Raw genomic sequence first — 23,456 nt, 5'->3', positions numbered from 1 at the left:
CTCACTTTTGCAATGTCATTTGTAGCAATATTACAAAATAGCTTCTTTAGAACAGATGTGAAAATGAAGTTTACATGATTTACACTGTCACTGCCCCCCTGCAAAGGCAGGGGGTTGGAACTAGATGATCTTATATTCCCTTCCAACCTGAACTGTTCAGTGATTCTATAACCATTGTCTGGAGGTTAAGTCAGAGATCACAGCACAGTAACAGAGAAATAACTGCCATGCGAAGCCATGAAATAACCCACAGCAGCAGCAGCACACAATCACTCTGCCAGTGAAGTTGCAAGAAGGGAGTATTTTGCTGGATCACAGGCAGGAATAATCAGGAAGAGCCAAAGATTGGTGGATCTCCAGCCTCACAAGCTTAGGAGGACTGCAGATCTCTCGCCTTGTGTGTTGCCTGAGGTTATCTGATCCCACGGGCTGGATCTGCCAGTAGCTGAAGAAAGGTGGAGTCCAATTCTTCTTTCCTGCTCAGTCCAAGCACATCAGTAACAGGGTCACAGAACAAGGACAGGCTCTCCTATAGGTGCCTCATGGCACACTTCATGCCCTTACTTCTAGCATCCTTTACTCCTCAAGAAGGGACCCTTGAGGCTGCATGTGCTTAATGTTTTGCATCTCAGGCCAAAGCCAATAGTCTTCCACCGGATGAAGAAAACATATTTCTGCTGGCTGCAGAGCCCTCAGAGTCTACTCTGAACAAGGGAGGTCTGAGGATTTCTCACAGCAGAGGCTGCAAGCGTTCTTTGTAATGGGAATTGCTGGGGTCACTGCAAGCTTGTGCTGCAGCCACAGCTGTAAGCCCAGGCACAGCCCCGGAGCACACAGACCTGCCTTGCACCCTGCTGCTATTGGGATGGGGAAGGCAAAGGGAAAGAAAAAAAAACAACTAAACCACTAAAATGCATTGCCCAGGAGGCCAATGAAATGTTGTGTGGGAGGGTCAGTCTCACCCTCACAGACATGAAGTACAGCCTTGGCTTTTGTGAGCAGATTTGATTCTGTTCTCCACAGTGTAAGAAATATCTACACAGCTCACCAGCAAAATGCAGATTTCTGCTTACAGGCAACAAGTCAGAATGTAGCCCCAGCCATTCACACATAACATGTGTTTCACCCCTAACCTGCATTGAAACAGCTTTGTAACTCATCAGAATAAGCTGCATCAAATCAGTGCTTTGTGTTACTGTACTGTAAAGACTTTCATAAGCCTTGTTTGTATAGCTTCTCCTTCCTAGCTGCTCCCTTCTCCTCCAGTTGTTTGTGTATAAGCCCTCCTTCCTTCATACAAAAGGATATATTTACAGAGGCAGGAATAAACAAATTCCCTTTCACTAAGACAAAACAAGAGAAGGAAAATCATCAGAAGGCAGCAAAGGGCTAACCCCAGCTGGCAGCACTGGAGGAGGCAGCTCTGGCTGGGCTCCCCTAGTGGGGCCCCTGCCTCCCCCCGCTGTCTCCCACTTACAAACCACACAGTTACACAGCTCTGCATTAGCGTGTCAGAGCAATCTGGATGTATTTAACCAGAAATTCATTTATAAGCTAAGTGTGTATTGTTTTCTTTACGGAAAAGTGACAGGCATTATGTCGGCCTCTGTGCAATCCCTACGACGCTATCTGCTCCTTTCAGTTTCTCTTGGAAGCGTCCTACAGGCACTTCCCTTCAGTTTAGGATGGCAGCCCCCTCCCTCACTGGCATCTCCCACTGGAATTCAATTTCCTCTTCAGTGCTTCATCTCTAGAGCATTATTGGCAGCTCCCATACACCCCAATCAGCTGCGGAATAAATTTTCAAGGACCGGAAGAAAAGAAACTTTGTCACTGCGATATTACAGACACAGACCAACAACTGTACTCGGACGGGCTGACTTTTCCTGCATCTTATTTCCTAAACACCCAGCAAAGCTGCAGCACAGCATTTTTAAAGAATATTCATGAAATGGACTTAAAGAAATGTAAATTATTGCTAAAGAGGCATTCCCCATCTGTCTTCTTGTAAACAGTTTAATGTATCCAACGTTACCGAACCAGGACTACTCAAAATGGACATGTCTATTGACAGTAAACAAGCTTTTACTCATCCGAGCACGACAACATGCACTTTATTATTCACACTTAGGAAAGCTGCCAGTTGTACTCCCTGTCCAGGAAGTCTGAATGTTTGCTTTTCTATCTCCATCTGCCAAATATAATTGGTTGCTATGTCAGTTTATTTTAAATCAGATCCCATTAAAAAAAAAAAAAAAAAAAAGAGAAGTGGGGGAGGAGAAACGCATTTAACGTCTCAGATTTTGGAACATTCTATCCTATTAACTTGCAGCACTGTCTGAAGCAGAAGAAAGCACTTCCTTAGAGAATGAAGTGATTGACATTCCATGTAACAGCTTTCTGTTTACACCTTTGGATATAGGTTTGGCAGACTCACTAGCTTACAGATTTGTGCATGTCCTTTCCTAAACATGACCAGTTATTCCTATTAAGACAGATACTTGATAGATATTGGCTAATTTTGAAGGGTTTCTGAAACTGCACAATCTGCAAGAATTTTTGTTTCTTCATCTAATTGTAGCAAATCTCTGCTGCTTTCCTGTTGTTCTGGAGACCTGTCAGTCAGAAGTAATACTACTGTCAGTCGCTTTTAAAGGCCTCTAATCAACTGGACAAAGGATCAAAAGTAGGGAATCATTTTGCAGAAAGGTGGGCTAAAATTCCTCCTCCAAAGTTACAAGCATAGCTTCTCTTTTCTCCTCCCTTACTACCTGTGTAGCTTAGGACAGCTTCACATTGATTTGTTTTGGAGAGCCATGCACAATTTTAAAGCAAAGTTTTGATGCTTTTGATAGAAATTTCTTATATCTTAATCACTGAAAACAGCAAAAGTCCTATATGAAAAACAAAAACAAAACACAATTCCTGTTTAATATTTTGAGATTAAATTCTACTTAATTTTAGTTCTTTTTTTTGCTATCAACTGAGGTTTTGATGGTAACAGCCAATAGAGATGAATAAAGGAGCTCATACATGTAAAGCTTTTTCCATGCTATAATGAGCCTGTAGAGCCATTCTGGCAAAATCATATCAACAAGCCTTCTTACTATTGGCAAAAAGGTGGCTTTTTGCTGTATTGTACTTCACACACTCCAAGCTGGCATTCTCCATCAGCAGTAGCTTTTCTCCATTCTCTGAGTATCACTATAATATACAACTTCGGAGTTAACTCATTTTCCAATTTTTGGTCTAAATAACAGGTTAGAATAGAAACTCAGTATTATTTGCAACAAAAGATGAGATTTCAAAGAGCAATACAACAGAGGGTGAATTCTGTAACAACAAAAGACAACCACTCTGTAGATGATATTTAGATAACATTTCTTTTCCTCCTTATTAAAATAAGTCTGCAGTGAACTCCCAAATGTTTCCACTGCAGCTGGATTATCTTGTCTGTCACAGCAGTTGTCCTCTAAGAGACTGTCCCTGCCAGAACCTTCACTGTAATCTGCTGAAGTTCTTCTTTGTAGATACAAGTTGTTATGCATGGAAAAATGACATGTGCAGGAACATAGACTCACTTTCAAAATCCAACCCAGATAACTTCCTAGATAATTTTCTCATCTCACTGCTGTGATTCTCTGATCTGATGAGTTACAGTGTCTCCTTACTTTTTTTTTTTTCTTCTAAGTCATTTCTTCTCTTTGTCAGGCCTTTTTCTGCACTTATTTTCATCTCTTAAACACAAAGTCGGAGCAGCTGTCTTCTTCACTACTTTTACAGCGTAACTATGACTGATCTACTCTGTTAATGTAATAGTTTTAATGGGATTGGTCCAAGTCTTGCTGTTACTGAAGGATTTATCATGTTGCTTCTGAGTGTTCCATTATTACTGAGATATAACATGAGCCCAAAGTTGATTCTGCATATGAACAGAATCTCAACTTTCACAAACATAGAACCAACAATATTAATTCAACAACTGTTTTATTATTTTTGTTAGTAAGTGTTGCCTATTTGGAAATTATCTCCTATTTACTCATCAAAATTACACTTATGTTTCTTGCATAATGTTTCATCAGTACATAGGGCAGGATAATACTGTTTATACTTATGATCCCAACATTTACAGTTTCCACATTTGCCCCTGAATTCCAAACAAGCTTCATACACAGCTGATGCATTGGGAGGTATTAAAATGCTTATACTAAGTTGTTGTACTGTCAACTGGAAATAAAACAGATTTTTTCCGAATTAACATAAGCTCCTGGGTCATAATATTTACAGGAGCTCTGACCTGACAGGGCCAGATTCTTACACTTATATAGCTTCCATGAAGTTTTAAATGCAGAGGAAAACCCACAATACCATGTAATATGCTATGGGACAATCCTAGGACTCCAGAGCTGCACAGGTTTGGAGTAAATGACCTCACATTCTCCCCACCTCCCAAAGATCTTGGCAGGTCTTGCAGTGTCAAAAATGGAAGTAGTTGGGAGTCCAGTATGCTGTAGAGATCCTGAGATACTCAATAATCCACAGGCAGCCAACACCACGTGACCCAAAGCAAGGCCTTATCACTGTTCAGTCTTTGTTCACATCAAGCCACAAAACACAGACCTCCCTAAACAAACTCTGCTTCTTATGGTGTTGCATTTCTGCTAACTCATCATAGTATGGAAAGAAGTGTGAGAAGGAGACACTGAAAAATTAGCTGCACATAAGAAGTGCATCAATTTCAGGCACTTTTTTGGTTATTTGCTTGAGTTAAATTAAATCAGATTACCTGTGACTTCCACCATCTTGTGCAACAGTTGATGAACAGAAAAATAAATGGCAGGGGCAAAATTTCTATGTAATCAAGAGAAACATTTTCAAGTCTAGTTATATTCAGGAAATGTCAAAGCAAGTAAGGCACTCTCTCAGTCATTTGGCTCACAGATCACATCACATCCTGAGTCACATAAATCTAATTTATTAACTAAGTTTAGTAACCAACAACACAAATAAATTAGAAAAAGTAGTATGTAAACCAAAAGTGATACATTAATGGCTATGCTAATTAATTTGAAACAGAGATGCTACTAATGATACTGCACAACACAGGAAATCTCAGTTTTATGTTTAAGATTCCAGGTGAGTTTTCAAGACTTACATTTAAGATTAAAAAAAAAAAAAATTAAAATATTTTCATAACACATTATATCCCCTTTTTAGGAAGGGCATATCTACTTTATCTACTCATAAATACCAACAGGTTCCTGCAAGGAGTTGCTCACAGAGAACAGCGAGTGAGAAACAAGGGCAGGATGGCTATTGCTAACTCCCCTCCCCACTCTCATTGCAAGGACTCATACCACACTGCATTTCCTGCAGTACAATCTACACTGAGGTCACTAAGAGCTCTTATGCTTACCTGTGTGAGAGTAGATAAACCACAGCGCTCCTGTTAGCAGGGCTCCAATTACAAATGCTGCAAAGGCAATGCCCACGACAGTCAGAGTGTCCAAGCCATAGAACACAGCTAAAATGGCAAACACACACAATAAGGGCTTTTAATTTTTGTCAGTGACAAGTTGTGTTTAAGAACAACTACCCTTAAACTTTCATGGAAAAAGTTGTTTAGCTTTTTTTTTTAGTTGTAGGTCATAGTAAATTAAGCACCATTTTAAGGAACAGTGTAGCAGATTAACATCAAGGAAATAAAAATGATGCTTTTGGAGACTGGCTTCAGTCCAACCAACTGTTCCACAGCACAAAACAAAGCTTCAGCTCTGCACACCCAAATGTGGAACACATTGCAAAAATTAAGCATTTTCAGTTGGCCCTTAATAAGTTGCTTTCAATTAAATATGCATTTATCTTAAAAATGTGTTTCACAAAGGCAGAGATTTTTGGCAAAATATTATTTTAATTTAAATGCCCTAATATTCAAGCAAACTTTTCCCTACATCTCCTACAAGTTCAGTCTGAATTCTAGGTGGAGAACGGAACTGATGTTAAGAGGAAAGAGATGCCAACAAAAAGTCAGCAAAAACATAAATAGAAACAATTGAAAAGATTGCCAAACGTGAAAAACAATAACTAAAATTAATTCCAGAAATAGAACACTCCCCCCACCATACATACAAGATCACTTTCTAGGGAAGAGGCAATTTTGCAGCATCATTTCAAGGGTAACAGCATCTGGTTCCTTGATATGATGCCCCAGAGCTGAACATCAAAAAAATTTCTAGCTTTTGTTTTTTTTTTTTCTTGGTGATTAGAAATGCTTCAAAAACACTCTTTCATCAACCATTTGGGGGAAATCTTTTCTTACAAAATGGATTTCTAGTTTCAATATTTTTAATGTGTCCCAGTACGCAGAATGGCTTAGGCCAGCAAATAACATTTTACTGACTAAGCTGGCTGGGAAATAAATTGACTAGATCTTCTCAGTAGTATCCTTCAGGAGAATTCCAGTTCTAAAAACACAACCAACACCCTCACTTTGGAAATAATTACATATGTTCCTGCATTCAACAGATATCCCCATAGATATCCCCTCACCCACCAGCTCCTGGGATCCTCAGTGCCATTCCCATTCTGACAAATGTCATTTCCGGCAGTTCCTGTTAGCAAGGGCCTGAGTGCCTGTGATCAAGTTTGCATGTGCAGAACTAGATGGATAATGGCTTAGAAGGCCTTTCTCCCATTACTAATATGGGACTATTTCTCATTCCTTTGTTGGCACTTGGTCACTTTTAAATGCAAAACAGAAAAGGACTTCCTAAACTCAAATGTTCTTTTTCCATGAGGCACCAACCCCATATACTCTCCTCTGAGAATATTTAGTGAAGAGGAGAAAGTTATCTAGAGGCGCATGCAGTAAAAGCATAATTTTTCATCACCTTCGCTATTTAGAGTCTCAAATTCAGTCTCAAAGTTATGGGGACAAAAATAGAGGGGAAAAAAACCTTCTTTGCACTTCCCCTTCTAATTTCCCCTCTTCTTCACTCATCGCTGATTTTAGCCGCAAATCACCTTCAATTTCCTATTTTATTCTCACCTCCTAGAGCCACTTCTCCCCTCTTTCTACCTCTCCAGAGTTAGTCACTGACCATGGTAAAAAATGAAATTCACTATATCAAGACAACAGGACAAAAACAAGTAAATGAATCCTATGTCAATTCAGTGATCTCATCTAGAGCATGGCCTATGAGAGCTGGTGCCAGAGTAATTGAGGATGTGAGCAATTGCAGCGCAGTGTAGAAGAGAGGCTTGCCATAGGATACAGGAAATCCTTAAGATGGCATTGCTGCTGAAGCTCTTGTATTGGGAAGTGGTAGCCTTGACAGAGTTGGGGGAAATAACACACAGTGTTATTGAAGTCATTAAGATTGAAATTTTAAGTGGTGTTTTCCCAAATTCAATTTTCACATATAGATATGATTACAGTTCTTCTCTCTAAAGATTAATAGGAATGCCTGTAGCAGCACTAATCAGAATTCTCTCCTGTCTCAGAATTTAATAAACTCATCCACACACACATAATTCAGAAAGTTTAAATATAATTTTCCTCATTAATCTAATACTAGACAAAGGTTTAAGGCTTAAAAGAGATAGGTTGAAGAGTTACTTACACGGTTGTCTCACATTTGATTTTGGAAGAGAAGAATCTGTTTTAAAACAAATTTAAAAAATTAGAAAGTTTTGCAAAGAGCCTTCAAACTGTGAAAGTAAACTTCAGGAACTGATAAAGCAGAAATATTAATTAATGTCATTACCATTGGTAATGTAATGTTCCATTACATTAATGGTAATCTTTGAAACCAAAAACTTCAGGAAAACCAGTCCAAATCTTGCTCTGCCTAGGAAAATTCCATTCATATATTGATCATTCCTCAGAAAAACATTATAGCATGAACTACATTCACGCAAAGTGTGATTTGCTGGCAGGTACATACATTACAGCTTCCCACCCAGATATCATCAGTTCTAACTTGCAGTAAGTCTGGTTAATTTGTATAAGGAGCTCTTAAATGAGCACATATTACAAGGTCAGTCCTAAAGCGATTACATTCATCTGGCTACTGACCAGTCACAAACATGAGATATCAGCATGCTAAATCACGAAAACCAAAACAATGAGTGGCTATCTTCTCTAAAGAAAAAAGTCACTATTATGGCATAATATACATTTGTTCATCCAAATTGTATGAAGATGTGTTGATTCACACGTTAGCTTAATTCCTACTTGGTATTCTGTTTTGAATGTTGTTTTGTTGGGCTTTGTTAGTGGTGGTGGGTTGTTTGGTTTAGTTTAAATACACACAAGGAATCAAAGATCAGAGCTATTAAACCAAAGTTATTATTCTTGGCATTATCATTATCATTATCAGCATGTAGCAGAAAGTGATTAAGTAAATACACATTAAGAAGTGAAGAATTTTCTCTTCTTTTGCTTAACTGGCTCCTCTTATCTTTCTCCAAGAATGCCACCTCAAGCAGAAGAGCCAGAGATCCTGGCTTCAGATCCAAGTCTTTGTTTGGTTAGCTGCAGAGTTTGCTTCTGTCCTGCCCAGTAACCTAGGGATCTTGTTTAAATTCTGGAAATATTTGAGGGTGTTCAGTGCAATAGCTGTAAAAGGATTTGTTAAGACAGTGCCCCAATACTTATTTTTATACCTTTAGGGACCAAAAAACAAACCAAGAGCAACATAAACATAGTGATGCAAAAAAAAAAACCCCACCCTGAAAATAAATGTTATTTATTTAAAGCATTCTAAAACCAGGCCAGTTTTTCTAGCTTCTTAAACTCAAGTGGCAGCACTAAACTGACAGCAATATCCTATAAGGGCATTACACTCTCAGACACATGTGTCTACAATATCCAAATAGCACTTTATTCTTAAACTGCATTACGTTCAGTTGTTCTAATGCACAGTTATCTCCTCCAAATCACTCTCAGCAGGATAGTAGAAAACAGGTGGAACAGTAGTAGGAAACAGGTGAGAAAAGAGGGTTTGGGGAAGCTTGTTCATGCAAAACTGAATGTAACATTTGTGAGGAAAGTTGGACTGAAACCAGGGAGCAATCCACAGTACAAACACGGCTAAAGGCACTATCTGATTGTCTAAATACTCTACTGGCATATTGTAAGTGCCAACTACATGCCTTCCAAGATAAGAGGAGAATTAATTTTCCACAGTCATTCTGCCGTTGGCCTCTGTACAGAGAATATGAAGTTCACTAATTAACAATAGGTTATGTAGCTCGTTATCAATTCTCCCCACTGATCCAGTTCTTTCATGTTATTTTAATGTGGATTGCTCAGAGCAACACAGGAGCAAGCAGAATCCAGTAAAAACAGCTACTAGCTTTTAAACACCATCATGATGCTCTATACTTTTTCAGAACAGACACCCCTGTTGGCTGTACAGCTTAACCCCCTTTTGCTGAAATAACAATCTAAACTTTCCATACTTGCCAAAAAGTCTATCAATTTCATTGTTCAAATATTTCAATAGAAGAGCAAATATTTCCAAACATTTAAATGGCTATAGCTATATGCCTTTCAACGAATCAGGGCAAGGGTGTTAAAAGGCAATAATGAATATGGAAAGAACATGACATGAAGCTTTTAGACACTTCCATGGGGATCCACCATAACAATATATGTGAGTCTGTATATAAGTGTAATAACATTAGTAAGGGAGAAGTAATTAGTCTCATACAGATAAGACAGTTGTGATTTCTACTAAAGTCAGACAATCATAAGATCATGGCTGAAGAAAAAAATACCTTTGCAATATTTAGTTTGCTAAGGCTTTTGAAATTTCAAGCACATGGCTCCTTCACTTGGCTTACAAAGCAGCTGCAATAGCAGTAACTCATAATATGGTCTGCAACAATGAAAGCTGGCCTGTTCACGTGAAAGAAAATTATGAACAACACCTCCAAGACATAAATTCTCCAGTTCAGTGATGCAATGTGACTTACTCTCCAAATCTTAGTTAGATGTATTGCTCTTTACTTTTAGAAAGGGGTCATTTGATTCACTGCAGAACAACTGCATACCAACAAAGCTACGTTGTTAATGTGCCACTTTGTATTACATCTGAAAGCTGTGATATGCTGGAGATTTCCATGGAACGTCCCACAATTAGACCAAATCACCCACGATACAACAAAATACTCTATCACATCGTTGTCTTGCAACTAATCTTTATAAATTTAGCTCGTCTTTGCACACTAAGACCTTGTGCCTCTCACAAAGGCAACATTCTGAGTGCAGTCCTAGATGGGAGCTGCACACAATGCTCCACACATCAGAAGGGCAAGAGAGCTCAGAGTATAAGTCCGTTTATTGAAAGATGAACTTCAGTTGGAGGATTTACTCATCTCCAATAAAAAACCAAATGAAAAAGTAGGAGCTTTGTAAAAAGAAAGGGCACAGAATCAGGCCCAAAGTAGAGAGTCAGCTATATCACATCAACAGATCAATTACTTGCTTTTAAATCAGTGTGGATTTGATCTGTATTATCAAGAAACTTGTAAAATAAATCATAAGCTGCCTTGTAGATTTAAATAGAAATACTTTTCCGTTAAGTCCTATAGCAATGCTCTATGGTACTATGAAATGTTTGAAAACTAAAAATCTCATACTGTACAATGGAAGTTAAAGGATTTCTTATCCCCATCCTTTGACATCACCTGAAAAGCATTCCGAAATTTCCAGCAGCTTTTGTACACAATTGTAAGATTTTGATATGCACATAAAGCCACTAGAGCTTACTAATTAAACTGCCATGCTAATACAAAAGGAAAAGATAATGTATACCTTCTCCTATGAACGTAACAAAACATGACTAATGCTGTTGCCAGAGGGATTCACCAAAAACTTTCAAACTAAATGAAACAGGAAATAGTTCTCAGTTTCTGTTGCTTCTTCTTTCCAGTAGCCACCCTTTTGCTTTACAAACTTTTGGGGCTTTAGCATTCTCAAGACTTTGTAATTCTACTGCTGTTGTTCCTAGATATATATTTACAGACGAAATAAAGAAGTGATGCAGCAGGGAACAGACTACTGCTATTGATCTCTGAGCAACAAGAAGTGCTGGAAACACTAGTGACGTATTCATACTTTTGAAACCAATTTTGTTGCTTAGTACAGTATTCCTTTGTCAATGCTGGGCAAAATCACATTCCAGGGATCAATAAAGACCATTAAAAGATGGCAACAATTGCCATGATAACTTCTGCAAGGAAAAGTCTAAACAAATAACAACTTATAAACACAGTATTACCACAAGATTACAAGATGCTTCTTACTTAGAGTACTTTTTTTTTTTAAAGCCCACTTCGAGTGGCTATATGTACATAATATAATATATATAGATCTATTAAACAAGTCAAGCCCATTTTCATACCTTCTAGTTTCCCTTCATGAGTTATTACAAGAGGCTTGGTGAAGGTTTTTTTGTTGTGCATCATGGCCAAGATCATATCCACATTCAGAGAGGTGCAAGCTTCATCAGGAGGAACACACTGCAGATGGAAAGAACAGTGAGGTCAGAGTCACTCAAACACCAGCACTGTCTGTCAGTCCAGCTCTGCCAGCTGCACAGCCATCTCCTTATAAGTTTTATCAAATGTTGTTTATCAAAAAATATAGGAGAACTTCCAAACAATATCTGTATAACATACAGGCAAAAGTAATCCCAAACAATGCTTTAGGATGCAACCTTTGCATTCATTAAGGATCCTCTAAGATTTATAGGAGTGTTACTACTGAACTTCAGCTGTTCTTAAAATACGCTCTCTGGTAATGAACTTAAGCCATATTCATTAATCATAAAGCAAAATTTAGTGATTTTGTAAATATCAGATAGAATATGAATTTTATTTAGAATCAGTAGAGCAGCCCAGGACTGTTTGCTGTAAAAACACACAAGATGATATAGAACCAAAATGTAGCAGACATGCCAGTACTTAGTTACTTTCTACCAAGTTGTACTGAGATAAGCTGCTCTCACAATTCATAAAAGGAAGGTCAAACACACTTGCAAGATTACCTAGTATTACGCATAACAGTTTGTCACGATGTTATGTGAGATTGATAGCAAAGATAAATCTGAACCATTTGCATAATGAAAAGAAATTTCTATTTATCTCTCACAATGAGATTTAAATAGAAACTGTAATTTTTGTTGTCAAAACATATAGCATCATAACTCATTATAAAATCTTGAACCTAGAAATATGTTCATTACATCAATCCAACAGAAAACCATTTAGTCTCTTCAGATTAAAGTTCAGATTAAAAACACCCCACAACTTATTATTACTTAAATCAGTTTAAGACTTTAAAAAAAAAAAAAAGTACTGACCTTAGGCAGTCTTTGAATATCTTTGTCTTTATTTGTACACAAAGTTAACTCACAGTGAAGAAAGAGCAGTGAGATGTTGAATATTGGTTTAAACACAAAGCTAAATCTTTTTTTGTCCTTCTGCGCATGTGCTATTGGGAAGTTCAACTTCTCAGTGCTGTAGAATTTAACAGATTCATCCTTAGGACAAATATTTTCTATAATGGTGTAATCAGACATTCTATCTGGATTTGAAAATGGGGAAACAAAGCACGTTTGAATGGCAAAACCTAAGGATCTGTCAGCTTTAGTCACAGACACCTGCAATAAAAAGAAAGACATAGTAAGATCTCCAAAATGACATTTTTAGTTCACATTTCATTCATATTTTTGACATCTGTTTAAAGTAGTGATCCAGTTCCACATTCCAGTTGAACTGTTTTGAAAGCTGAATGTTAAGGGTAGGCTGTCATACGCAGGAGGAAAATCTACAGTTTCAAACCAGCAGCTGTTTAATAGCATTACCATGCATAACAAATCCAATTCCTTATCTTAAATAAATAAATAAAATCCAGGCCAGATCACAGAATCACAGGGGTTGGAAGGATGAAGCTGACAACAGCTTGAGATGATGCTTCTTCCCTCACAGCCAGACAGATCATATGAACTCTGTGAAAGGCAATTACTAATCCTATGTCTTTACTGAAAGTTTTACTGATGAAAAAAAAAAAAAAGAAGAAGAAGAAAGAAGAAAATGAAAAAAGAAAAATAAGGGAAAAAAAAGAAGAAAAAAATGAAAGAAAAAGGAAAAAAAGAAATAAAGAAAAAAAAAAAAGGGAAAAAGAATGAGAAAGAAAGTCACATACAATAGAAAACCCAGCCCCAGCCACGAGTGGAATGCAGAGGCAGAGTGGAGGTCAAGGTCTGAGATGCGGGTGGCATTCCAGAACTGGGGGCTGTGGGCAGGCTACTAAAAAGCCCTAATTTATTGTCAAGCATGAGTCTGAAATTGATATTCTTTAATAAAAAATAATTAAAAGTGCCAACTTGCAAGGCACTGATATGCTTCAGCTGAACTGGATAGAGACAGCAAATGTTACAGAATAATTAGGAAAAAAAAATGGAATTTTTAACAAATGAAGCATGCTAGTCTTAACAAATACCAGGACCATTTAACATGATGTGACGAAAACAGTTCCACAAGAAATAATTTTCTTCTTAGAAATAAGAAATGTGCCTTAAATGTGCACTTAATTCTTATGTGCTACATGTATATTTAAGAGCCTTTCAAATTTTCCTGTGGTCCATACAGACATTTTTGGATGTTAAGCCGTGCAGTGAAGAATGGCATTTCCCTTTTTTCACCACATGAGCAGTAATCAAAGATGAAAGGATGAGCTGAAGCATCTAATCAGGAGTGATTATCTCATAAAAAGAACAAGAAACAAGAGCGGTGAATGAAAATCAAGGCACTGATGATGATGGGGAAAGAAGCTGGTAGTGTAAACTAGTTTAAAACAAAAAGACATGGCATGAAGGACAAATATATTACAGTGTTATGAAACAACATTGTGCAAATAAAAAGATGCACAATATCTCAAGGAAACAAAAAGAACTATACTAGGAAGGTGAGACCAAAATAAGGTAAGAAAATGAAATCTGGGGAAAAAAAGCCAAAATGTTCAGACACCAACAAAATTTTTTTAGCAGAGAAAGTTCTTACAGATTAAGGCTTAAGTAATTTAATGATCATAAATAGTGGGGAGTTTGTTTGCTTTTTAAATTATTTCAATTATCTTTTTAATAACAACAACGTAAAAAAGTCTGTCAGTTAGAAATGAAATCACAGAAGTCCCAAATTGACATAAATTTTCCATTTTGCAAGAAGGAGAAACAGAAAAAAAAAAGGGGGGGGGGGGGGAGGGGCGGTTTGCCAGGACAGGTGGTGAAATAATCAGCACATTTGTCTGAAAAATCAGCTCCAGAACCAGATCAGTTCCAAGAGCTAGAAGCCAAAGGGACTCACCCCGGATTGCTGAAGGAAGCAGAAGATTTTATCCAAATGAAAAAAAATATCACTTGTCTTTTATGAACATATTCTTCAATGATGAGGACGTACCTTATTTTTGTTGCTTAAGTACTTTTCACTATCACATTGTTTGAAGTCTTTTAGGCAGAAAACAACTAAACATCTACAGAACACACAAAAACTACCAGGTCACAAATATCATTCCCAAGTGTGCTTGCTAAGAATCTCTAATGACGGCGTTAGAGACAAGTAGATCTCTTTAGAGAAGGCTTCACTGATGTGATGGACTTCATTTTAGCACTGACGATATGGTAAAGCCAAAGCTTCTTACTCTTTTCACTGTTTAGCTAGTATTTCATTCTCAAGAAAAGTGTGAGAAATGGAAAAACCAAACCAAACCAAACCAAAAAGACCTTCACAGACCATCCACTATCTAGACGCCCTTAAATGGACAGAAGCTTTAAAGAAAGGAAGCAGAAAACTGCTCTACTAACTGATACTACAACAAGGAGGATACTACAAATGAAAGGAAACGGAATCTGGAGCTCCGATACCACATTCACATTTCTGTTTCCACCACGCAGTGTCTTGGTGCTGTATCATACTACAAAGACTCAGAAACTCATTTAAAATAACTACTTTGGGATGAATCCTTATGACCTTCCTCAAAAGAAGTAGAAACCTCTTAACTGGTTAGAGAATGAGAAAGATTCACAATACACTGAAAAAGTGATGACAACTACTAATGTTAAATGAGCTACTATGCTTATGGCTGCTGACTTTGTTGGGTTCATTTATTTTATGCCCTTAGATGCCGTGTGTTAGCATAAGAAAATTGGTGTTTGTAAGTCTTCAGAGATAGATCAGAACCTGTATTAACTTTGTAACCTGAGAACACCAGTATGCAAAAGACACACACATGCAACCATTTTTTTCCATGCCTTCATATTTCATATGAGGCTCAACCACATTACCCAATAAAATGAGCCCTGAAGTCTTCACCAAAAAATGCCAGGTCAGAGCAAAAACTTAGAGACCACTTTTAGGTTCTGAACATTAAAGCAGATATGAAAAGAATGACCCTGTACTTAAACTCATGCATTCTGCAAGAGTCTTTTGATGTTGACCAAAAACACTATCCTGCTTGTAGTCAAAATCAAACCCACAGTTTCTGTTCTCTACCATCACAAAAGCACATAGCTATCTACTTAAAGCAATTGCACAATGAGTTGTACAGCCCTGCAAAATGCTTCTGCTAGCTTGAAAGCCTTTTTCAGTTTGTTACCTCTACATATATTGGCCCATTTTCAGCAACAGAGAAGAGTCCTTGGGAGGGAGCAAGGAACAGATCTGTTTTGTAGAGCTCCATGTTGAAGGTCACATTAGTGATGTGTGGCTCAGGAGGCCAGAACATGGCAGGATTAAAAAAGTCTTTCTCTGGCTGATGCAGTGTGCAATTAAACTGAAATTACAAAAAAGATAAAAGTACAAATGCATCCTGAGTTAGAAGTGGTAGCAAAGAAAGGACAAATTTGAGTATACAGTAATGTCCCTCCCACATTCTTTTTACTTAGTGCAACCCTCCAGCAGGGTCACAAGAAATTGAAGTGGAAGGAAAAGTGGTAAAGACAAGTTAATTGCTATATTATTTATAATTTCTGTGAACTGCCTATTACAACAGGTTTTCTCAGGTGCAAAACCAAGAGTAACATACCGCTATTTCAGGCCAGCTTGAGAAAGTAACATCTCCCTCGTCAGCATCCCCTGGAAATCCATTATCACCTGATTCCATGTCATCATCATCAAAGCTGCTGCCTTCTGCTGGTGAGGATAGCTGAATAACAATCTGCACATAACATATTGCAAATTGCATAAAGTTAGATGATAATTGAGCACTCTCTCTTTACAGTTATTATTTTCTTCTCTCTTCAGAACAATGTGAAAGCCAAAAGAAGTGCACCAGCTAAAAAGATGGTAAAAGAACATCTCATACGCTTGACACACAGCTGTTCAAAATACATAGGTTATGTTTAGTGAAAGTCCTTTAGTTTGTTTCCAGAATTCAGAAAGCAAAGACATAAAAAATGCTGGTCTGGGTGCTGGTATCTAAAAAAGCATTTCAGTATTTCCATTCTATCTCTGGCACTTCTATAGCCAACATTAGTTAGAAAAAATAGCTTTCTAAAGTGATTTTTCACAACTTTTAGTTTTCCTTTATGCACACATGAAAAAAATCACTGCAAGTATTAGGGTCATTAAAGGCTCTTCTCTTCTGTCATTTGCATTTTTATTTTTTGAGATGCACATCCGAAGAAATTATGTCCTTTTCCTTGTTTTTTAATTTGAATTTCTACTCAGCTCTTCCACTCCTCCTTATCACACTTTTCCATTTCCTCACTTGACAATTCCAGTTTTCTTTTAGCAGTGTTCTTCACTCTGTTGGTGATCTATGCCCTGCAACTGTATGGCTCGTCACCATCCTTCTAAGACTTCATATTTGTTTTCCTGGACACAGAGCATCCACTACAAAGTGACACATCCTTTTTGGGACTCCACTGATACCATGCACAATTCTGAATTTAAGCAAGTAACCAAGGCTCTTAAAAGACATGATGGAGAAAGGAGAGAAGCATTAAATATCCATTTTGGTTTAGACCACAACAGAATATAATACAGGAACAATGGCAGTACTTAGCTCCACACACATGCTATTCTACAGCTTGGAGATGTTTCTATCTACAATCTCAGTTTAGGACTTTTTCTAAAGTTAGGCACTACAGATTTGCCAGTTTTAGTCAGGCAAGGTCAAATCAGACTGCCTTAGCAGTGTTTGGGTTGGACCACAGGCATTATTTGCCAAAGATAAGCACTGGAAAGCTCAGCAAGAGAAATGTGTCATTACCTCTCAACCCAGATTAATCGCAACATTTTTAAGGTCATAAGCTGAGCCATTATAAAAGTGGTAGAACCTAAGAAGGCTCCTCGACATCATTACTCACATAAAAACACTCAGAGCCTCTTCCTCACATGCATCAACTGATAGCAAATAAATATGAATCCAAAATACAAGAGAGAAACATGCACAATCTCTTTTCCTCACTTTTGAGAGCCTTTTCACCCACTATTCTGAAAGAAAAGGATACATCTGAAGCAATTCAGTGAGTTAAATGGTATTGCTCTCTGCAGTCACAGAACTTCATTCTTATCCCTTCTTAGAGCAACATACCTACTTCTTAAGTGTGGGTACATCTAAACAGCACAAGGAAAGTAGATGCAACTTCTCTGAAACTGGTACAGAGGGTTCCCAAAGTTCAGCCATGTAATTTTGTAAAAGCCTGCAACTTCAACTCCTCCTTTTTCCTATAGGATACTATCTGACCACAAGGTCAGATGGAATGTATAGCTTTCATACGTTTTTGAATACAGGGACTGTAGCTACAACTAGGTTTGAGCTCAACAGGAAAAGGTCAGGATGCCTCTTTCCTGCTAAGGTTAAAGCTAACTACAGTGGCTTCCTTGTATCATTATGCTGTGCAGCAGAGAAGGCGGCTCCACTTTGTAAAATACTCACAGAGTTAAAATAAACAATCTTGTCCAAGATATATGATGTCCGAGTCCCACATTTGTTCGGCAAAGACTCCAGAATGAAATGGGTACCATTCATCCTGGCTTTGCAAGAGTGATCCAGCAATGAGAGTTCAGTTCTTGTGTAGCCGCTTGCCTAAAACAAAGATGCTTTGTAAATGGCTGAAACCTCCACTGAAATTGTGTTAGACTCTTTCTTAAAGTGTAGCTTAGAGTACTGTTCATGACTACTGATAAGAAGAAATGAAGTTCATTGTACTGACATCCAGGGAAGGTCAATCTCAAAATGTTGTTATACTTGACAGACAGGGAATAAATGTAACATGGAACAAAGGAAACAACAGGTTCATTATTAAGCTACTAACAGAAACTCTATTTGGTCTTGAACTAAAATGCTTTAGTCTGTATCAATCTATTTTCCACAATGCAAATGGGTTCAAGCAACTTGTCAGCTGGTAGATGGTGAAGATGGAATAAAATAGCACATAATGGGTAACAGCAGACTACGTAGCTTCACCCTCCTGCTTTCCATTCCCTTAGCTGCCTCTTCACAGAAATATTTCATTGTACGATGGAAATTAAAAACTGACCAATGGTTGAACACAGTAGTTTTCTACAGAATCAATCCTGCAAAGCTTTAATTGGATATCTCTTTACAAACTACTGGATTACTGAGAAGAGGAAACAAGACCCAGAGTTATGGCAAAGAATAGGTACAGTACAGTTTCCCCATCAAACTACTGAAGGGTGAGGGAAGCAGGGGAAGGTGAGGAGGGTGAAAATTGCTTTGGATCTTAGACTACTTATTTTCCATCAAAATTCAAATAAAATGGTCTGATCAAAAAAGCCTGCCCAAATTTGAGTATAAGAGACCTCACTTACCTGCAGAGAGTCTTTTTCTACAGCCACTGTCATGACTTTGTCATCACACTTTATTGACAGGGCTACATCAGCACTGCCTTGAACTTCTTCAGGTTCTTTGTGTTTTGAGAGGGAATGCTCAAAGTCATGATTAATTAAAGTATCCACTGAATCCCTGGATGGGAAAATTCCTTCTCCCCCTGTGTCATGTCCTCCTCTATTAATGTGAAAAGGAAAAGTCAGGCCATCACTTAATGCAGGATTCTTCGCGCCATGCAGCAATTCTGTAAGCTCTGGAGGAAGAGAATGGTCTTCTTCATCATTCATCTCTTCTAAAGGTAAAAAAAAAGTTTATTGGGTTATTAGGCACTTTTCCTAAAAGTATTCAGAACTGAAGAACTTTCATGTAAAAAAAATATTATCCAAAAAGGAATTTCTGAAAGACATCCATAAAGCATCATCTCCGTACTTTATTAGCCACAATTCCTCCACCAACAGTATAGTTGATACTGAGGCACTTAATGTTGGTATATTTATTCCCTTCTAGAAATATGCTTCACTAATAGTTAAAAACAGACTTTGAATGGGCTTCATTATATGCAAAAGGCCACCACAAACATAAAGAAAATATCATACCCAAGAAATACACTAGTGCTGCTAAAGTATCAGTCAGTCATATGAACCTGTGAAATTCTTCTATTACCTGAAAATACAAATTCTACTGTTGAGGAACTAATTATATAACCAGAGTGAAGTTAAATTAGAATTAACTTTAAGATGAGGAAATGAGGAAATGAGAACACTATCTCCTAGATTGCAGGCTGTACTGCTCAGGATTGAAGCCTCAGCACCTCACCCAAGTAGAAAATTATCTGGAAACCAGAAGAGTGCAAGTGATAAAGTTTATATTCACATAAATTTTATCAAAAAAGAGAATGGTATTTGTAGGGCCTGAAATTCAGAACTATCACCAAAGGAGATGCAATTCTACTAGCTTCGATGGACTAAGGTATATTTAAGTCAGCAGTGACTTTGACCAAATAATTTTTTTTTTAAATGGCTGCATTTATTCCAGTTACTCAGACTTTTTTGGTAACCAAGCTTTTTCAGTCGACAATTTAAATTTTCATTTAATTGTCCAAAGAAACATGTTCATATTTTTCATAAAAAAACAAAATCGCATTTATTAACTAACAAAATCTGCACTTGGTGAAGACTCATTCCAATGAACACTGAGCGTGGTCAAGCTTCTGAATTGGACAAAATATAACCATTTAATTCCACTTCAGGATGTAACACAGTTTGTCGGGAATGAAGAAGTCACAGTTTTTTGGTTTTTTACTTTTAAATGAGCATTTACACATACAACCAGCATACTTTACAAGGAGCAGTGAAAACAGCACAATCTCCAACAGCAATATTCCAAAATTGAGAAAGGACCTTTAGAAGCATCATACTCCTGGAAAGACAGTATTTATTTCTTCCATATGATAAAAGTCCATCTTTAAGCTCACCTGTATGTTCAAGTTGCAGATGAAATCTGTTAGCTACAGGGGCTTTTGTATAGGAAGTAACTGGACTATATTTATGCTCATATGCCCACTTGATCAAACTCTCATGTGATGAAGGAATATTGGGTATTACTGATTTACTCATAGCCATGGATCGTTCTGTTTCCTTTCCAAAACCAATACTATTTGACGTCTGCAAACAAAGAAAAACATGGTTCATTACTTACCATTTAAGGATACTTAACATGGACTAGGGACAGTGATATTTTGTTGAAAAATTTTACTCTGTTAGTAACAGCATACTGAGATCACCTGGGAAATAAAATAAAATAAACTCTGCCACCTTAAAAACAGAACTGCTGCACACATGGAGAAAGTTTTCTTGTCCAAATAAGCAAGTTGAAAGGATATATAACAAGCATCTCTAGCTGTCAAAGGGGCAGATAGAAAATATTCATTGATATTACATTTCAACTTTCTTTTAAGTGCTTGGCATCTTATGTTTAAATATGTATTCCCACAAAGCTAAAGATACATGAATTTATTTTTACGTTTAGAGTTTTACTATTATCACTGTAACAATTCCATTACAAACTACATAACAAGCTGAATATACTCACACAGCAGGAAAGGGCATGATGACCCACTCAACAATTCCTCCAATGTGACTGCATTGCTTTTTCTATATGCAGATTACATCTTTCAATTTACAGCACACACTTTTAATTTCCATGCCTGATTATATTCTCCATCATAGAGGCTGTATACTATTTATCTTCAGCTCTCTCCCTCATTTCTTTCTAATGACCCAATTGTGCATACTCAAAGCTTCACAACAGAAGTTAAAGGGAATTTTAGGTGCACAGTGTCTGGTTTGAGGATACTATTACTAGTTTTCAAAGACCATTAAATACCACTGAACAGAAGAAAGAAAAAGGAAGCCATAAGTATTTTAATTTCAGTGCCTTATTACTGTTTTGGATCAAATAATATTTTATTTTCCAATAGATACAAATCTGGATATGATTTATCACACATTTTCATATTACCATACTGCTTTGACCAGCTGTAATTACTATGCCATCCCAATTTTGCTGGATTTCCCTCTCTACTTTCCTCTTCTTTTTTTTTTTTTTTTTTTTTTGGTCAAAATGAGACAGCTGAACAAATATTATCCCACAACTTTTCTGTTCTAGCTGGCTCTTGAACATTTTCAGAGCTTGTTTATACCTCTCCATGCCACAGTGCGCCTGTGAAAGTTTAGTCTTGCATCAACTCAATGAAACAAAACCAATCACAAGGGCTTCCAGGAATAGGTATACCTTCCTTCATATGCCTGCCCTGTCAACACTCTTTCACAGTGCAGGCAATCAACATGGAGCCGCCTAGAAAGCTTTCCAAATAGAGAGATCCTTTCAGAAACTGGCAGGCAGTTTTCCTCTTTAAAGAACAATTCCTCCAAGCTTCTGGAATCATCAGAGATTTGTTGTTCTGTGCTTTTTACCTCTTTTACTCTTTACCCACCTCAATACAGTGGAATTGATCAAATCTTTCTGCAATTTCATTTCTTTCTCCACTGTACAATCTGTACACAGCTGTGTAAGAAGACACCCACTCTGAAGGGAGCAACATGAAGTGCAGATAGCTCAACAAGCACTGAAACTCAAGCCGATGTAAGGACATAAGGCTGCAAACAGGATCTGAACACAGCCCATTACACATTACACATATACTATGTGCAATTATTTTACCTAAACTGTTCTCTCTTTACTCAATTTTGTGTCCATCAATTTTTCAAGAAGCACGGCAAGGAGGGAAATGACAAATGATCATTTAATCATCTATGAATCCAGACCTTAACTCAAGCTCTCCGGGCTGAGGCAGCACAGCATTAACCTTTCACTCTCAGTTTGTCAATCCCCTCAAGACTAACACTGAGGGCAAGATATCAGGAAAATCGAAGTGCATGGAACCTACTCAACTAATAAAAAAGCACATTGTGAAACATTACCTAATTGTTTAGTAATGTTTCTATGTATTGTCTAAATTTGGGCTTGGAAAGGCCGTTAGCTTAATAGAAATATGAACAGATCCTAAATCCTTGAAGTACATTCTTTTAAATAATAAGTGGTTATTTAATTGCCTCCCCCATATAAAGTAGAACAAACACACATTTGGAAAATTAGGCATCTATGTGAATGAACCAGTAAACAGTCACAAATCCTAACATAAACATATAGTCTTTAATGCATTGACATTTTCATATACTGCAATACTTTCTCTTTTTGCTGACCTAAATAAAATATTATTTTTTGCCACTCTTTAGAGAAAATTTTCACTTTTTACTTATACTTTCAATGATTACTAAAGACGAACTTGAACAAAACATAATAATACTTCTTCTTTATTCTCAATAAAATTGCAGCATTTTAAGACATTTTAAAATCTCCTATAAATGCTCTCTCTGAAAATTCGTATCTACAAAGAGGTAGCTTCATGGCTTTGAAATGTGTCACGGAAGTGAACTAGTGCACAGTTCTCTATTGTGTGGAAGAAGAACAAAGTCTAAATATTCAACAGTGAACTTTATTAAATAATCCAAAATGAAAGCTTCAAGTATAATGTTGTTTTTTGATCTTCTGTTTACAAATGTACTAATCCTGAGCAACTGACCTTGATCTCATTCTTTTCAGACCTACTAGATCAGTCCTACCTGTCCATATGATCAAGACGTGCGAGGGATCAGATGGGAATTTCATTACCAACACTAGAAAGTCTTTTCAGACAATTTCCTGAGCAACGCCATCATATTTTCCCTCAAAATTGGTTTCTCTTAAAATCAAAGATCAAATCCTAAAATAAATGAGTGGTAGGCAGATTATGAGGGTTGCTCTGAAAGCAATGCCTCCTAATATATAATGTCAGAGACAGATGTTGGTGGAACAGCAGTAGAGGCTAAACCTTCCCATCAATATCCTATCACAGCCTGTTTCTATGCAACAGACGGCAGCAGAGGGGCAGCCTGACAGAATGGCATCTGACATGGAAGTGTATATGAAGCAAAGGTGTGTCACTGAACTCCTCCATGCAGAAAAAATCATGCCCATTGAAATTCACTGC

At 37.3% G+C, this 23,456-nt stretch overlaps 1 protein-coding gene across 3 annotated transcripts in view; it reads right to left on the bottom strand.

Annotated features, from left to right (window-relative positions):
* Positions 1-23,456, bottom strand: part of TGFBR3 (transforming growth factor beta receptor 3) — a 114,727-nt gene that overhangs the window by 4,714 nt on the left and 86,557 nt on the right. For all 3 annotated transcript variants that reach the window (XM_085231330.1, XM_085231328.1, XM_085231329.1), the window contains exons 8-16: positions 20,340-20,529; positions 18,847-19,157; positions 17,951-18,100; positions 16,094-16,225; positions 15,665-15,841; positions 12,372-12,671; positions 11,412-11,529; positions 7,623-7,658; positions 5,417-5,524 (exon numbers count right to left, since the gene is read on the bottom strand). In XM_085231330.1, coding sequence (XP_085087456.1) covers positions 5,417-5,524; positions 7,623-7,658; positions 11,412-11,529; positions 12,372-12,671; positions 15,665-15,841; positions 16,094-16,225; positions 17,951-18,100; positions 18,847-19,157; positions 20,340-20,529 — 1,522 coding nt within the window. The remainder of the gene's footprint in view (positions 1-5,416; positions 5,525-7,622; positions 7,659-11,411; positions 11,530-12,371; positions 12,672-15,664; positions 15,842-16,093; positions 16,226-17,950; positions 18,101-18,846; positions 19,158-20,339; positions 20,530-23,456) is intronic.

Source organism: Meleagris gallopavo, chromosome 10 (genome assembly GCF_905368555.1).
Source record: "Meleagris gallopavo chromosome 10, MGAL_WU_HG_1.1, whole genome shotgun sequence".
NCBI classification, from domain to species: domain Eukaryota; kingdom Metazoa; phylum Chordata; class Aves; order Galliformes; family Phasianidae; genus Meleagris; species Meleagris gallopavo.
This window is presented reverse-complemented; position numbering and strand designations above follow the sequence as displayed.